This window comes from Sceloporus occidentalis, unplaced genomic scaffold (assembly GCF_023333645.1).
Source record: "Sceloporus occidentalis isolate IW3139 unplaced genomic scaffold, rSceOcc1.0.p SCAF_165, whole genome shotgun sequence".
Taxonomy (NCBI): Eukaryota; Metazoa; Chordata; class Lepidosauria; order Squamata; family Phrynosomatidae; genus Sceloporus; species Sceloporus occidentalis.
In genome coordinates, this window is record NW_028317145.1 from 1,110,486 (window position 1) to 1,127,576 (window position 17,091).

Consider the following 17,091-nt stretch of genomic DNA (forward strand, 5'->3'; position numbering starts at 1 on the left):
AAGATGAAATGCTGCACCCCAAACCATACCAACCAAAACCACTTCCACATCCATTATGTTGAATGCTTAATAAATTCACTCTCTCATGCTCTATCACACTCTCACTCACTCTCACCAATGTCTTCCTACCTTCTCCGCTGATCACTTCCGTGTCCCTGTTTCAATTCCCGTAGCTCCCCTTCTTCTCTTGCCTTTTGTTCTTTTGTCTTTTGTCTTATTCTGGCTTCTCTATGAACGTGGCCTCCTGGTGCACTTCTGCATAAGGGTGGAGCTTCTGGGTACTCCCTCTCCAGCGGTTGGAGCTTCTCCTTCTCCACATTTCTATTCCAAAAGAACATCCCTTGGGATGGCAAATTGCCACACCTGTCAAAGTGCCCACCGGTACTCCTGTAAGGGCGGGCTCTATAAATAAGTATAATACAATTAATTGAATTTCTGTATTATCAATTGAAACTTAATGACAACTTGTGAAAGCTCAAAAAACATTGAATTAATGGAGTGATCTAATTTTAAGCACCCATGCGTTCTAGCTTTGACAAATTCAGAAGTTAGTGAATAGACCCCCCTTGTCTCCTACAGACAAGAAGGCACCATCAATAAAGATTTAAAAAGCTTAAGGCTCAACACTTACTATTTATTAGATATTCCGTTGAAAGTTGTCTAAATGTCAGCTATTCACAACAAAATGTTAAATAGAGCCAGGAGCAAAGAATGACAAAATAGCATTTAGATGGAAGGAAGAAAAAAAAGTTATTCCAAATTACAGTTTAGAAATAGAATTTAGGAATTCGTAGTGTCTGGGACTCCTGGTTGAACTGACGGGAACATATTGCCTTTATGGGAACAGCGGTGCACTTCATTGAGGTGTGATAGAAATTGGTTTGTTGACACCTGTTATATTGCTTGACTGTTTATTACTGCATCTTATCGTTGTGTATTGTAATCAACGGCACATAATGTATATGTATGGACATTTTGAACACTTTGGCAATCTCCTTTATTTGTCGTACCAAATCTGCTAAAATAAAGACTTTTTTTTGTTTATCACAACTTTTTTATTTATCGTTTATACTGTGGACTACATTATCCAGAAGACGGTATACAGAGTGTTTTTAGTGCAAAATGCCATATATCTTCACACCATTTATCGTGCATATGTGTTATTTTGTGAACTTCAATAAAATGAAATGTTAATAATGTGCTTGCCCTTCAAAGGGTTTAAAATCTACACATCTAGGACCAACATTTATTGAAACCCTTCATTGTTCCTTAAGGTTACAGAACTAGCCTTATCAAATAATATACCACTTGATGGTTTTTTATGCCACATATATATATGTCACACAGACCACACAGAACAATGTTGCATTGTATATAGCACTCTGATCTCATTACACCCAAGAACATAGACATAATGTCAGCATAAGACATCCTAAATGTAGCAGCTCAGTTTTTATAAAAGATGTGCCAAACTTGTCTGGTTAGATTTACAATGCTTCCTTTTTTGTAACGTACAATTCCAGTTACTTGGCATTAATCCACGGTAATAACAGAGTAGGATACGCCTTATTAAAGCATGTTTATTTTACGTATCAAATGCTGTTCTGCACCTTTACGAACCTGAGATCCGTGGGAGCTGAACTATTCTGACATAAAGACTCTGAGCAATGGAGTTCTTATACTGTAGACATTTATTTTAACTCTTCCTCTTTGAAGAGGTTGTGGAGCCCCTTCTACCTTTCATTTCAGATTTCACATGGAGATTTATCCATGCACTAGAAGCCGTTTCATCCAAAGTAGCCACTCAGTGGTTCCTAGCAGTTTATTATTCAGTGCTGGTCTACTGGGGAATCTAATTGCTCTTCTCATCTTATGGCAACACAAGTTCCATGTAAAGAAAAAAAAGATTTCCGTTTTCTATATGCTTGTCACTGGGCTAACTATCACCAATCTGATGGGGAAGTGTCTGGTTAGTCCCATGGTGTTGGCTGCTTATTCCAAAAATCAGACATTGGTGCAGATGGCTGATGACCAATCTCTCTGCCATCTCTTTGGCTTCTTTATGACTTTTTTTGGTTTGGCTCCAATGCTTATTCTATTGGCCATGGCTCTCGACTGTTGGCTTGCTCTTGGACACCCATTTTTCTACCAGGTGCACATCACCAAAAAAGTTGGTTTGTTGGTGCCAGTTGGAGTCTACATCTTTAGCACTGGTTTCTGTTCCATGCCCTTTTTGGGATTTGGTCAGTATGAACAATATTGTCCTGGAACATGGTGTTTTATACAAATGACCTCTGAGGATTCAAATGCCAGTGCCTTTGCTTATTCTATGCTGTATGGCACTGTCACAGGATTCCTTGTTCTAGCCATTATATCTTGCAATATTGCAGTCATGAAGCACCTTTACCGAATGTACCAAAGCCAACATCAAAAGGGCATTACATTTAGCAAAGTAACTATCAAGCAAGAGGAGGTGAAGCAAGCAGGGATGGAGGAACTGGACCACCTGATTCTCCTGGCAGTCATGACAATTTTATTTGCTATCTGTTCTTTACCCCTAACGGTAAGTACGTCTATGTCCTGACAAAAATATCACACTATTACAATTGTTTTTGTAAAATGCATCACACACATACCATTTGTATGAACAGAAATACACTATTTACCAAGAACATATATGAGGAACTTCTGAGAACATATCTAATTGAAAACAGTCCTAAAAAAATGGCAAATTGGTAAATAGCTTTTCCAAACGACCATCTTCATTTCGAGTTTAAATTAGTTTTTTTTTTTATTCTATGTTTTCACAATAATATAGGCACTATTCCACCTATACAAAAATTAGTTGCATGTAAAGCAAACAAATATTTGAATACCTGTAATGATTTCCTTTACGTTTTAAACACATGAAAACAACAGAGATACTTTTAAGAAGTATGCTTCTGTGTCAAATGATCCAACATCCATGGCCCGGCTGGCAAAATTCAACTTGGGAATTTAGTCATGGGATAGACAAAGTTATCATGAATCCAAGACAAGACAAGACAAAGATTAAGGTTTGACTTTTACATCAGGAAATACCAGCAGAACCAATGGTTCCTATCTGCCATTATATTTCTATAATGTTTCTATAGTTTCTAGTTACATTGTGTTTGGCCACAGTACATTCATTCACATAAACATTTATAGCCACTTAAGGTGATTATTCCTACAGAGATACCCCAGAAATTTATGGAAAATAATTTAAAAAACAAGCAGATTCACTTTAATCATTTATGAAATTTTTTTACTGAAAATATCAGCTGAACACAAACAATATTAAGTCATTTTTGTTTCAATAAGATGTGTGCCAATTTTCATATGAATGAAAAAACAAAGCCTAATTAATAACTTATTGGCTAGAACATTTTGCCTTTGCACTCTCATAAAACAAATTATGAATTCGTTGTTTTAGCTTTTTTTTCCTGCCCCAAAGTTATATTTACTTATAGTTTGTCAGTCACCAACCACTTGATATATATAATTTCTGAGAAAAAGTGTAGGATGGAAGCAGAAAATTGGTTGGCTTCCCTAGCTCCCTATAGCAGGGAGAGATGTAAAACATAGCTGTATGCCTTCCCCTGCAGCCCATGTCATGCATTTACTATACCAGCTGTACCAGGGCCAGAAGGTGGCAAGATTTCTTGAAAGTTGTCTCGCTGATTTAATTCTGCATTATACATGGTCATCTCAACACTTTTTGTAGATGCTCATGGGGATTCGTCCTTTATAATGCATTATTGATGCTCAAGTCTCCTTGCAAATTTGCAGGTTAGTGAATATACTTCAGAGAACCATGAACGGAGCTGAGGAAAAGGGTCTTTGACATCAGACAGCGAGATAATCCCCACAAAATCAAAGATATTTCTTGCCTTTTGGTCGCTCTGTGCTGGGGATGCAGAGCTATAAACATGGTGGCTGCCATGCCCAGTGCAACCTCCTCCAGCTCCACCACTGAATTTACCCCAACTCATTTACCCCACACAGGAGATCAGGGATAATTAGTATTCCAGAGACTACACAACAGTTCAGCCAGGTTTCAATGTGAATAGTAGAGCATTTCAACAGCCACACACACCATGAAACTCTTGGCAGAAGTATAAGAAGCTGACTAGTCTTTACATGCTATTTATTATCGTTTCTCTATTTCTTTACACACCTTGGTTACATATTAAATGTTATGATCTGGTTCATTAGGAGTCATGCATGTTTGGACATAATGTGTATTATTCCAAGCTAAATTTTTGCCAGTCCTTTTCATAGGCAACTTTGACGAATTGCAAATTTACAGAATTTTGGTAAAATCACATTTCGTACACTGCCCCAAAAACGAGGACAAACCACCCCCCTCCAGAATTGAACAAAAACTAAGCAAAAAGCTCAGAATTTTCATCCGAAATTCTTAGGTCCACATTCACTCCCACTCTTTCATTCTCGTTCAAGCGGCACTTGCGGTGATGTCTTCTCCCAATCCTCCAATTGGGGAAAGAATGTTACTGCCAGCACTGCCATATTGCCCTCAGTTTTTTTTTGTAATGTACACTCTTGCCCTGCAATAAATGCAGTTAACTCTAATAAATGTAGTTATTAATTGTGATGTCAGTGCCTCTTTAAATTTAAACAAGAACAGTATTAATGCATGAGATTTAATATAGTAACATTCAAAGTAATAGATAGAACATATTGTAACATTTTTGTCAAGGATATAGTTATATCTCACAATGTCATACATTACCAGTTGTTGGGCAACCTAAAAGACAATTTATGCAAATCTTGGAGGAAAAATGTATCCTCTCTGTCATGCCAAGGAAACAAAATAAACTTGGGGATTTTTTAAATCCCTTTCCAGTTTCCACATTGCATAAACTTAACCATGGTTGCGGTTCTTGAAAATACTGTTTGGGAATGAACTATGTGATCCGACTTTGGCAAGTGGATATAAACCACAAGGATTGCAATTCCGAATTGTATTTGCTACTAAAAGGAAAAACACTGACAGTAGTATAGTCTTTGTATTCATATAGATAAATGTAATGTGGTTTAAAAAGTCTAGAAATTCAAACCTATGGAACCCAAATGGTTAATACACGGACAGACTAACAAAACAGTTGCCTCATACAGACCTCCCCAATGATCTTAAAAAACACCTGTCACATACCAAATAATTCTAATCTTAATTATTGCACCTGCATTTATATATATATATATATACACATATATATACATATACATATACATATATACATATACACACACATTATATATATATATATATATACACATACATATACACATATACATATACACACACATTATATATATATATATATATATATATATATATATATATATATATATATATATATATATATATATATATATATATATATATTATATGGTATATAAATAGACTCTGCTGCCTTGTTGCTGCATCTCACGATATAAATTGCTGGCTCAAATTCATATATTTGTATTAATAGCTTTACGGAGCACAAAAGAGACCTAGTTTACTAAAACAATGTAGAATCATGTTACACCTTTCTGTCTGGGCTGTCAGATGGATCAAGGGAAACAATGGGAAAGTAACATGGACTGCTCTGGCCATATCTTTGGTGGATGTTGGAAGTGGAGAATAACTCTTATAAATGTATAAAGTTATAATAAAGTTATAAATTATGTAATTACTGTCACACCTTAGCGTGTAATGCACACAATTTACGTCTCTTTTAAGATTTTGAAAAGGCAAGGGGTGTATTATATCTAAGTAAAAATTGTGCAGCATTAACCCCACGAATCCCAGCTGCAAAAGGCACCCACCTGAGTGTGGGGACCAACCCTGACCTCCCCTTGCTGCACAATCATTCCATGAGAAGGATTGCTTCATTTCCACAAACGTGGACGACGTGATTGTGGTATTAAAGGGGTTAATGCTTTTGTCTTCAGTCCCCACGGGCTTGTGTTGACCACGTCACAATCAATCTTGTGCTCCTATGTAGCACCTAATATTTTTACATTTTTGTCACTTAAGTGATTATTATCAGATCACCAATTAGTGGTACCGTATTTTTCGCTCTATAAGACGCACCTGCTGATAAGACGCACCTAGATTTTAGAGGAGAAAAAAAAGGAAAAAATATTTTGAGCTAAAAAATGGGCTATAAAAAAAGGACATCATCCTCCCGTCATGCCTGCACAGAAAAAAGCTGGTCAGACATGATGGGAAGTATAGTTGGACTACAAGCGCCGTACTGCGCATGCGCCGGCGCCATACGTGACACGGCGCTTGCGTCAAATCCCCCCGTCCTCTCCATCCAGTCCGCCCTTAGCCGTCGCAACGGACCAGAGAAGAGGAGAGGCGGCGACAGAGGCGGCGGTCTCCAGATGAAGACCTCCCCTGGACGGCGAAGCGAGACAGAGACTGTCCGGGACACTTTTGGTGAGTACCGTATTGGCTCGGATATAGGCCGCCCCCGTATATAGGCCGCACCCTAAAAGTTTGGTGCTTTTTTAAAGAAAAAGTTTTTTTCTTCTTTAAAAAAGCACCAAAAAACATACTGCCACTCTGCCCCCCCCGCCCCCCGAGATATGCTGCCACTGTCCTCCCTCCCCGAGATACGCTGCCACTGTCCTCCCTCCCCGAGATACGCTGCCACTGTCCTCCCTCCCCGAGATACGCTGCCACTGTCCTCCCTCCCCGAGATACGCTGCCACTGTCCTCCCTCCCCGAGATACGCTGCCACTGTCCTCCCTCCCCGAGATACGCTGCCACTGTCCCCCTCTGCCCCCCCCTCCCCAACTTACCGGAGCAGACTCCCGGGTGTCTTGCGGGGCCGGCGGGGGACATCTACGCAATACAACTTCCGGTGCGGCACATCCGGCACCGGAAGTTGCATTGCGTAGACGTCCCCCGCTGACCCCGCAAGACACCCGGGAGTCTGCTCCGGTAAGTCCGCGGGGGGTGCAGAGGTAAAACGCATCCGCACGATGCGCTTAGACAACCTCCCGTGCCGGCACCCCCCCCGTGGGAAGTGCTGGCAGGGGAGGCTGTCTGAGCGTATCGGGGAGTAGGATGCAGGTCCCCTGCACCGCTGCGGGGGATCTGTATCCTAACCCCGCTGCCTGCCCGGCGCCCGGGACTGCATGTCCCGGGCGTCGGGCGCTAGACCCCGAATATAGGCCGCACCCCCACTTTAAAGTCTTAAAGTGGGGGAAAAAAGTGCGGCCTATATTCGAGCCAATACGGTATATCGTTGCCCCCCCCCCTCCCTGCCTGCATCTTCGCTCCATAAGACGCGGCTGATTTTTCATCCTACTTTGGGAGGAAAAAAACTGCGTCTTATGGAGCGAAAAATACGGTAATTTAAGTTATTGATCTGAATCACCAATGTCAGTGGCCTTAACTTGTCACTTACACTTGATGTGATAGTGATTACATATATATTTAATAACCAAATAAATTGCTATCTGATCAATGATTAATGACCAGTGACCTAATCTGGTGGAGGCATATTATACACAAGTACTTCATTTCTCCTTCAAAAAGTGTAATTTGTTAACATAACACATGTGAAGGATGGCTTTCAGTGCAGGAGCACATTGCGGTCTTATCTTGGATGTGACTTTAATATAACATAATCCACCCTGTCTAATATATTCAATCACTTTCTCGTTTCATTTTCTTTGGAAAGGTTCGGCAATATATTTTACTGGAAATGTTCACCTCCTTATCTAAATAAATAAATATGGGATGAACCATGAACCTCACTATGGATAGCATAGAAGAGAAAGGGCTAGCGAACCTTATATAAAGTGTTATGATGCAAAAATCAACAGCCCATGTTAACTGTACAGCACAATCATGTTTCTTATTAAGTCATTTAACAGAATTGCCTGTGAGGCACAAACTTTTTGGTGAGTTTCTTTTTCTGGTAATCTTTTTTTTTTCTCCTATTTAATAATAGCCTGCTGTTTGTGAAAGTTACCAGAGAGTCATCTTTGCTTTGGAACAAACCCGTCTCCGTTTACCGTTATTTGAAACATGTTAACAATAAATGAAATCCTTGGCACTCATATCGGATGAAATTCCGTGTAAATTTAGGCTATTATGATCAGTATTTCTCTTAACAAAAGGGACAATTTCAAGAAAGAAAAACAGTCCCCCAGACTTCAGATGTGATAGACATCATCCTGTCTATTAGGCAAACACAGCCTGTTTATCCACTAAACAGAAAGTTGTCAGGAGAATTCGCAGGAGAGTTGTGTTTTAGATCCTTGACGTCACTATATATATATATATATATATATATATATTATATATATATATATAAATAACATCAAGGTCCGAACCCACTGAGATTCTGCTACAGGAGAACCTTGACTGTCCCTGTATAAAATAAGAAGTCTTCACCCTTTGACTTATTCCTTATTTAGGGCCATCTCCGCCCTTCTTGCAAATGTGGCCCCTTTATAATGAATTGCAAATGAGAGACTTCAAACCCTCCTGACAACTCTCTCTTTGGTGAATACACCCCAGAGTGTGGTCATTGGGGAACATTGGGAACCCCTGCTATCTTTATATATGTACACACCTTACTCTGGGAGGCTCTAAGACATAACCTTATGGAGACATAGATCTATGTATTGTACACTTATCTTGAGACACACATTGACAGAGATTTGTTGGTTCTTCTCCGTTCAGTCCATTGGTTATGCTACTGAACATGAAAATTATGCCGTGCCTTGTGCAAATGGTACGTTACGTCTCCAACACTATATATGCTATACATTTTGAATGTCACTTCTTTGCCAACTAAAAACTTCAAATAAAAACAAGAAAACAATTTAAACTAAGTTCATGTTTAGCAGCTGCTTTCTACACCTTTTATTAGCTATGTAAGCATCGGATATGTCTGTGATGAAGGTATCATTAAGTATGATGTTTAAACAGCTGCCTAAGACTAGTCCACAATCAGCTCACCTGGGTCATCTAAGAACACAGTGTAACAAGGGCGTATTGTGATTGATTTGCCATATGAGATTGAAGATACCATATCAAAGTAAATATTATAAACATATAACCTATAATTAAGAATATATTATAAAATGTCAGTTTATTACTGGGAAGCGTAACATGTCAAGGATCTAACTGGTTTGCTTGGGGTTGAAAAGCCCAATGACCAATATAGATGACACTCCTGTCTGCCAGCAGGCGTCACTATACTAAAGAGTGCCTCCTCCTATAACCATCCATATATGTAGACACTAGGGGCATAATATTCATGGAGGGAGTTCTAATCCCAAGGTTTAGAAAGGGATCTTCATGCAAATGACACCCAGTGGTCATAGAGGCCAAGTGGCTTGGCCAAGGATAGAGCCTTGACGCATATTTGTGAATAAATTATCACGCTAGTTATAAAACAAAATTATTTTAAGTACATAGAAATCTATACTAACATCAACTTCAATTTAAACACATTTGTATTGCTATGGAGCTCTGTGATATACTCTTACACTCCTCACATTATGAACACAGAAAGTAGAACACCAGAAGAGTTAAGTGGGTCAAAAGCTTTTGATCATGAACATGTACTGACCTGCCAAATGCTAGGTTAGCCAGTTGTCATACATAATCATTGGGATATTAAAACAATGAGTATGTAAAGAGGGATAGGTAAGCAGGGTTAGCGCTCAAATCTAACCATGGAACTTATTTGGCATTTTGAATCAAATGTATGACACGCAATCTGAGGCCTTCCATTCAAAAGTGACCCAATAACGAGTTTTTGTAGTTCACAATACAAACTTTTCTACGGACCCATTTAATAGCTATATTGTAATCGCATTATATTGGTTGCATTGGGCCGATGCAAACTAAAGTGGAAATATCTATATTTTAAGATAAATCCTCATGTTTCCTTGGCCAATGGGGTCAGCTATAGAGATTTCCTTGACTGATGGACCCCACTTCCTATACAATGAGCAGCTCAATGACACCATTACTGTAGTGTAAATCTTTGTCCATTCCTAAAATAGTTGTCTCATTAGAATAAATTACATGCATACACATAAAAACATCAAAACAATTACTCCAATGGCCAACTTGCAATCATATGGACTACCCTAAAATTTGCATTGACCGATAAGGCATGATTAAATATGTATAATTATCATTACATTGTATAGAGAAAGACAAGAGATTGCTGCAATACATTCCATTTTTAGCAGTAAGAAACATTAAAAATGTTTTGTTTTTTTTAAAGAAAATACTTCCTAAATCATTTTAAAAACATCTGTGAACACAGAGATAAACAATTCTATCATCCGACAATATGAGTAAGAATTTTGGAAACACGTTTGATTATTATGAATAAGTAGATAAGTACGGAGAATAATAATTTGCCTAACCTGCTTCTTTTGAGATTACCTTGGGATTATTTGATCATTTCCTAGGAAACCTTTTATGCGGAGTTGTACACAAAATACATGCCATTCGTTGGAAATGATTCGATACCAAAATAAACTTTCATTGCAGTTTTTGTGAAAAGAATCAACTTTAACTGAACTTGGGGTGCTCTCCATGTAATCATTTTTTTATGTCTGATGACCTTTTTATGAATACATCTGTTTCCCTTAAAACCATTTCCCTTCGGAACCATTAGGGTCTATTCATTAAATTAAGTCACACACGTCTTCCAGCTCCCAGGAATTTTTTGTTAGATTGGAAATGTTCACCCCTTCTTCAGGCAGCAGGGGTGACCCTCTTGGGCACTCCACTACCCATTATGAAGGGACAACTCCTACTTTACTGAGTAAATCGTATAGTTCTACGTTACAATTTGCTTAATTAATCTAATAAAAGACAACAGGACTAAAGGAATATTTGATGCACATTTTGTATATTTTTGACCTCACGCATTAACTGTATGTAAAATTTTCTCATCAAAGTTGTTTTCTCACTATTAAATAATGCCCATTAATATATTTGCTATACTGATTTTGTTCTAACTTTCCCTCAGGTGAGAGTATACATCGGAGCATTTACAGATGACAAAAACGAGTATGCTGACCTTATTGTACTGAGGTTTTTATCAATGAATTCCATTGTGGATCCGTGGATTTTCATCATTTGCAGGACATCCAAATTTCACACTCATATACATCGTCTCTGTAGAAAAATTCACTTCAAGGACAATATTCAGATGCAGCTTCTTCACAACAGTAATCCAGTAAGACTGGAACAACAAAAATAATGATAATAAAAACACATTTCATCCAGATCTTTGGAGCAGCAGCGCATCAGTGACCAAGAACAGGCTTAAGAATTGGCCCTGGCTTTTTAAGGCCAGTAACCAATAAATTACACCCATACAGCCACCTCGGTGAAACTGTATATTGCATCCAGAGCCGGCCTTAGGTGTTGTGGCGCCCTGTGCGGACTACTCCTCTGGCGCCCCCCCCCACTACCCCTTCAAACTACACCCCCCCCCCCTCTGCCCTTTCAATAGTCCGGCGCTCAACATGAGATGCCGGCACCGCGACGGAGTCACGGAGAGTAAGGGGGGCGAGCAGTTGCTGAGAACATCACGAGCAACTGCTCAGCGCCCCTGCCCGGGACTTAGATTAAAGCATCGGGTTTTTTTTAAACTTTATTTAACATCATTCATGTTAAATAAAGTTTTAAAAAAAAACGATGTTTTAAGTTAAGTCCCGGGCAGGCGCCCTGCTACCATGGCGCCCTGTGCGGTCACACAGGTCGCGCACCCCTAAGGCCGGCCCTGATTACATCACTATAAAGATTCACCTGAACTATATATTTAACTAAAATAAATTAATCTGCATTTTTAAACTTTTTTTCAGAATCTATAGTGGAATGTCACAATGCTTTCAAAAACATTTGATTTTTGTTCAGATAAGTACATAAAATAACACTTATCATGTACACATAACGTATGCAACATTATAATATAGTTTAATTGTAAACTCACAAAACTAGGACTGCTTAGCAATATAAACTCAGTTCTGACAGAATATCATCTGGTCGTAAGAACTCACGAATTAAAGTCTGAACCATCCTGAGAATGCAGTTGATACTATAATAAAACATGTAACTAGTCAAACATTGTTGACAGAATGGCTGTAACGTTCACCCTTTGCTGTATGGACTTGGTTAAACTTTGTGCCATTCATTTCATGTTTCCAGCCACTAGTGGCCGCCCTTGCCATTCAGAACCACTCAGACTAATTATCAGGTCCAGCTGCAGTTGCTGGCTGGTGCTGGAAGTGATTCCGGGGACAACAGGAGGATACATGTGGGCGATCTCTGGGAGTTACTGCAGCTCTCTTGGTGAACCCGTTACAAAACTTATCAATACAAACAATGTATATGTCAAAGTGATGTCCACCTTGAGCCTAGGGTTAGTGACGCCTGGTAGAAAAGTGGAGAGAGCAAGTGTGCGTAGGTGTAATTGTATGGTGTTAGAGTGAGTGTGTTAGTGTATGCTGTTAGTGAGTGAGTCTGCATATTATTATGTGTGTGTGTGTGTGTCAGTTGGGGTGGGGTGAACAAAAAGAGCACTCGAGCACCAGTAACCCTAAGTTCACCCCACTTTACATCATTGCCTTTTGCCATATTGTGCTGGCCTAATTGCTAGCAGATGCATGCATCAACAATATTTTATTTACATTGCTGGATTGCATCTCCATGCAATCTGCATAAAAGCTTAAAAGCTTTCTCTATGTGTATTCACACCCACAAAGCACCACTTTCAATACATTTCCCCAATTTTAATGCATTTGCCAGTACATTTTAATTCCATAATGAACAGATTTCATGTTGCACACCCACATAATTGTACTGAAATACCGCATAATACAGCTCTATAATTTTTAATTCCCCTTAGAAAACAGCGGACTGGGAGGTAATCCATAAAAGTTTAGAATCCGTTACCTCAAGCAGGAAATCTTGGCAGAAGATAAAAACCTCTGGATCTAGATAACAGGGACCAAGGTTCACTTGAGTTTCAGGGTTTTGAACAATCTCAAAATTAATTAGAGATCAGATCCAAGATGGCAGCTGCTTTATCACTTCTAGAATCTGTAGTTTGTAACTTCATGTGTCTGATTATTCTTTGGAATAAGACTCCATGTGTAAATAAAGTTCACTAACTACAGCCAATTCCTTTTTCTATGGTGGCAAAAGTACATCCTAGACAAAAACAAATAGTATTTTTCCTTATTAGGACACTTCGGGCATGATGCATGTTATACACAGCTACTAAGTAACATGTCATATACAGAGGGTTTTCCTCCCGCATTGGTTTTTACCCCTTAAGGACAATGGGCGGTCCCTAAACCCATTAATAACAATGCATTTTGAGCCCGTACATGTACAGGCTTTGTCATTAAGGGGTTTAATTGAGCTGAGTGCCCCTTCAGTTACACACACATGCACACACCCTCTCTCTCATACCTTCACCAAAACCTTTCCTTAAAGCTTCTTACACACTGTGACGGAAGCCTCCATCACTGGGGCCACTGGAGAAGCCTGACTGCCAGCCTCCTCCCTATTGACTATGGGCCCTGGGTTTGTAGACACTTCTGTGGCTACCCCCAGCAGTATCATCTCATCACTGGCTGAGGGGATTATCTCCGGCAGACAGCCAGGATCTGCCACCAGGGAGTGACCACCATTCTTTGATGTTTAATGTTGTATAAATCAGTCTCCCCCCTATTGTATTGTTAATCCCGTTACTGCCCCTGTTGTCTCTGAGAGGCAGATTAAGGGGGAGGTTTGTGTCCCAATATCTTGTTTTATGTTAATGTGTGTTTTGCTGGATATATCCAGCTCTGTGTGTCTAAAATAAATCAGTCTTCGTTTGGTTTTACCCTACACTGAGTCTCGGCTAGTGACTGGGAAACCGGGGAAAGTGTGTTGTCCCAGGCTAAGGGAGCACAAGACAGCGGAGGTAGTCGGTCGGACTAGCCAGCTCCGTGACATTGGTGGCAAGCGGTGGGATTTCTTCTTAGTCTGAGGGACACTTATTTTCTACCGGGATTGACCGACAGGACGGCAGACTTCGGTCGCCTTGACAAGGACATGGATGTGGTATCCGAATTCCAGGGACTGCTGCGGGTCATCCTCTCCTGCTACACCACTGCTTTGCCTACAGAACAATACCAGAACCTGAGGCAAGTGGTTCGACGGTCAGTATGGCAGAGGGCTGTTATACGCCGGGGTCGGTGTCTTCCAAGCTCCGAACAAAAGATTAGAGACCAGCGGGAACTACGGATGTCTTTCCTGGGACAGCAACCCCAGGAGCAATGGGTATCCGAATTGGACAAGCTGGTCCAACAGGAGGTAGAGCTGGAAGATCACTATAGGGCTCTGCAGTGGTATACAGAGCAAGCATATTGGGGAACTGCGAAAGATTGTTCTCCAGAGGGCTATGACTTTGGTGGCCCTGGATTATTATGGGATAGTCTTCAGGAGGATCCGGACTTCGGCAGTACAGCGGAGTGGCGGATTGAGGACATCCGGGATTTCAGGGAGTGGGACCTCCCAGATGCACTAGGACTTAAAAGTGATTTAGACTTTTTAATTACGCAGGAGTGGGAACTGGAGAAGGCGTATAAAAAACTGTTTGACCGCGTTCAACAGAATGCCCCAGTGTCCAGGGATTGTATGGATTTTGTGGATGTGATTGAGTGGTCAGCTGAGGGTGTTGACCCAGGCGGGGTGGATGGGACTGCGGTCTCCACCCCTGAGTCAGAGGGATACTGGGCAGATAATCCAGATCCGATACTGGAGCTGTGCGACTGTGCTCCACAACCAGATCCAGAGATTGTGGATCTAACTGATTTTACATCTGAGGATGTCAACCCAAGAGGGGTGGATAACACTGCAGTCTCCACACCGGGGGCCTCAGAATGCTGGGCAGTCTGCCCAGATCTCTTAGTCCCATCTGAAGAGCTGGCAACAGGGCAGAGCGCTGCTGGCTTCTGCCCCACATCTGCAATGACTACAGGGATCCAGGGAGATGTGGCAGCCAGCCCTTCTCCCCAGCGGCAGCTCACATGTCCGGGAGCGGAGGAACTTGTTTTTCCTCCCCAGCGGCAGTGGGAGGAACCGAGAGATGTGACAGCAGGTCCATCTTCCCAGCGGCAGCTCACATGTCCGGGAGCAGAGGAACCGGCCCTCCCTCCCCAGCGGCAGGCCGACCCACAAGATTCCCTAACCCCAGCTGAAGTGCTGGCAACCAGGCAGAGCATCGCTGGCCTCTGCCCAGCACCTACCAAAGCTGCAGGAGTTCAGGGAGATACAGCGGCCGACCCGCCCCCCCAGCAGCAGAACCTAATTCCAGGACCGGATCAACCGGAACTCTCTCCTCAATGGCAACAGGAGCACCAGGGAGGGGATGCAGGCGGCATCACTCCCCAGCGGTACCCGGGAGATGGCGCAGCCGGCCCATCTCCCCAGCAGCAGCAGGAGCACCAATTTTGGGAGGGAATTAATGGGCCAAATAAACTGACTGACTACGGAGTCAACCCGTTTGGGGTCTCATCCTATGTCAGTCCAATTCGAAGGGGGGAGAATTGTGACGGAAGCCTCCATCACTGGGGCCACTGGAGAAGCCTGACTGCCAGCCTCCTCCCTATTGACTATGGGCCCTGGGTTTGTAGAGACTTCTGTGGCTACCCCCAGCAGTATCATCTCATCACTGGCTGAGTGGATTATCTCCGGCAGACAGCCAGGATCTGCCACCAGGGAGTGACCACCATTCTTTGATGTTTAATGTTGTATAAATCAGTCTCCCCCCTATTGTATTGTTAATCCCGTTACTGCCCCTGTTGTCTCTGAGAGGCAGATTAAGGGGGAGGTTTGTGTCCCAATATCTTGTTTTATGTTAATGTGTGTTTTGCTGGATATATCCAGCTCTGTGTGTCTAAAATAAATCAGTCTTCGTTTGGTTTTACCCTACACTGAGTCTCGGCTAGTGACTGGGAAACCGGGGAAAGTGTGTTGTCCCAGGCTAAGGGAGCACAAGACAGCGGAGGTAGTCGGTCGGACTAGCCAGCTCCGTGACACACACTATGCAGCTGCACTTTTACCACAAGGTCATGTAATGTTGAACTAAATTACCCGACATGGCCGGCCCATTTCAAAGATTTATGGACTAGCCCGGATGCAATTGCCCCCCTGGGCCAGGCTGCCCCTGTTCCGTTGTACCCGATATTTTACTCTAGCAATATATATGATGATGACAACCCTTAAACCCAAGACAGGTCAGCTGATCTAGCTTTCCTGGCACCATGCTAACATAGCAGGTATCAGATGACTGTTGGACAGTGTATGTACCGATCCATTCTATTGTAAGGTTATGCTGAGATAAGTAAGTGTCTGACTTTCTGCCTTCATATTCACTTTAGTGTATATAATAACTGAGTGGAACCTTCTATACATCTTATTTTTCATCAAAATGCATAAACACCCCCTACACATTTGGTGCTTTTCCTTATCCCCCAGTTCCTTCGCGGAAAGCATCTCCTACTTGAAGTCCGCTGCCAGTCAGCCCCAGAGCTGGCTTGTATGAGCGTTCCAGGCAGTCTAATGAGACGAGGCATGGAATGGTCATTTGGGCAAATGGCTATTGGGCTGCTGGCCAACAGCACCAAACACTCACCTGATCTGCTGCTGTAGCGTGCGGCGGTGGATATCCTGTGATGGACTGACGTTACGCCATCAGGAAGCCCCATCATTGCCAATCTGTCCCTGAATGAGACCCCCTACACACATGTGCAAAAACCTCTCCCATTGGTTTTGTGGGAGTGCGTTGGTGCTAATTATTAAAAGCAGGGCTATTCAGGGCATTAGAATAACCATTTTACAATTAAAAATAGAATAGTATAGCACAGGGGTGGGCAATTAATTTTCCCATGGGGCCACATGAGAAATTGGAATGGTTTTAGAGGGCCAGACCTCTACAAACTACAAACTCCGAAGCCTTGTCCATTTTGTTAACTTATGTGCTGTTTAATAAAATTATTCAAGCCTAC

General features: G+C 41.6%; 1 protein-coding gene across 1 annotated transcript; it reads left to right on the plus strand.

Moving 5' to 3' along the window:
- The first annotated feature begins 1,756 nt into the window (after nt 1-1,756).
- On the plus strand, nt 1,757-16,735 carry LOC149279463 (prostaglandin D2 receptor-like). The gene is made up of 3 exons (XM_089501169.1): nt 1,757-2,563; nt 11,055-11,264; nt 16,562-16,735. The coding sequence occupies exons 1-3, from the start codon at nt 1,757-1,759 to the stop codon at nt 16,733-16,735; spliced, it is 1,191 nt and encodes a 396-aa protein (XP_089357295.1).
- The last annotated feature ends 356 nt before the right edge of the window (nt 16,736-17,091 follow it).